Below are 1,195 nucleotides of genomic sequence, written 5' to 3'. Positions count from 1 at the left end.
ACAGTTGGATTGTAGTTGAGAAAGAAGAGTGGCTGGAACTCATTTTGAGACTACCACATGGATTATTGCTGACTGTGAAAGCTTCTTAGTTTTGTCTAATTAAATTAGAATATTGATTATATATTCTTTTAACTACTTATGAAATAACCTTATATTTTGTAACCATATTTATAGAAATTCCTTAAACTCAATTCCATGCACTAATAGTTAAAAAATTTTTTTATATTTGTTTATTTTTTTTTTAGAGACAGAGAGAGACAGAGCATGAACAGAGGAGGGACAGAGAGAGAGAGAGACACAGAATCCGAGGCAGGCTCCAGGCTCTGAGCTAGTGGTCAGCATATAACCCAACACGGGGCTCGAACCTACAAACTGTGAGATCATAACCTGAGCTGAAGTTGGACACTCAACTGACTGAGCCAACCAGGTGACCCGATACACTAATAGTTTTAATGTCAATCATCAGCAACTGTGCTCCCTGATTTTTAATGACCATTTACCATTCTTGAAATTTGGTAAATTTCTTAGACTGATAAATCTTTGGAAATACAAGAATCATCACAGGTCTTATTATTTTGTGTATGTGTGTGTGTGTGTGTGTGTGTGTGTGTGTGTGTGTGTGTATGTGAGGCACTACAAATTTAAAAATGTCCTCCTTCTTTCCTATGTTCCTTTCTCCCTTCCTTTTGATACTTGAATCATAACCTTTTGTGGTTTTAATTCTTGGGTCAGAACCTTTTTTTTTTTTTTTTTTTTTTTTTTTTTTTTTTAGTTAAAGCCTTTTAATCTCTGGCAGCATAATGATAATTGAAAGAACTCTGTGAAATTAGACAAAGGTATTTGGTGGATTTGAATTAATGGGCCAAGCGAGCTTCTTTTCCTTGGCTTCTCTATCAAATGAATCATAGATTGAGTCTTTGGTTATAGTTTTGGCCGTGGGAGGAATTTCTGAAATGCCAACGTAGTTTTTTTTGGCCATCCTTGAACTGGTTGTGATTGTATAGGCATTGCTTCGGTAACACTTCATTGAGGACATGCAAAAAGTCTCTTTCATTCCTCTCCTAAAATTGGCATTATAAATGGAATAGAGCGTAGGCTTAGAGGCCAAAGAACTAAAAGATATCCATGTGATAACTGTGAAAACAAGGGAACTTTTCTTGGAGTCCCATTCGGGGGGGTGCCACAGCTGAGCCAC

The 1,195-nt window shown here is 36.6% G+C and overlaps 1 protein-coding gene across 1 annotated transcript in view; it reads right to left on the bottom strand.

Annotated features, from left to right (window-relative positions):
* Positions 1-796: 796 nt before the first annotated feature.
* Positions 797-1,195, bottom strand: part of LOC115302166 (probable G-protein coupled receptor 19) — a 1,436-nt gene continuing 1,037 nt past the window's right edge. Inside the window, exon 2 of the mRNA XM_029952166.1 lies at positions 797-1,189. Coding sequence (XP_029808026.1) covers positions 827-1,189 — 363 coding nt within the window. The 3' untranslated portion in view covers positions 797-826. The remainder of the gene's footprint in view (positions 1,190-1,195) is intronic.

The sequence above is a fragment of the Suricata suricatta genome, chromosome 9 (genome assembly GCF_006229205.1).
Source record: "Suricata suricatta isolate VVHF042 chromosome 9, meerkat_22Aug2017_6uvM2_HiC, whole genome shotgun sequence".
Classification (NCBI taxonomy): domain Eukaryota; kingdom Metazoa; phylum Chordata; class Mammalia; order Carnivora; family Herpestidae; genus Suricata; species Suricata suricatta.
The sequence above is the reverse complement of the archived record's forward strand: the minus strand, read 5'-3'. Positions and strand labels throughout refer to the sequence as shown.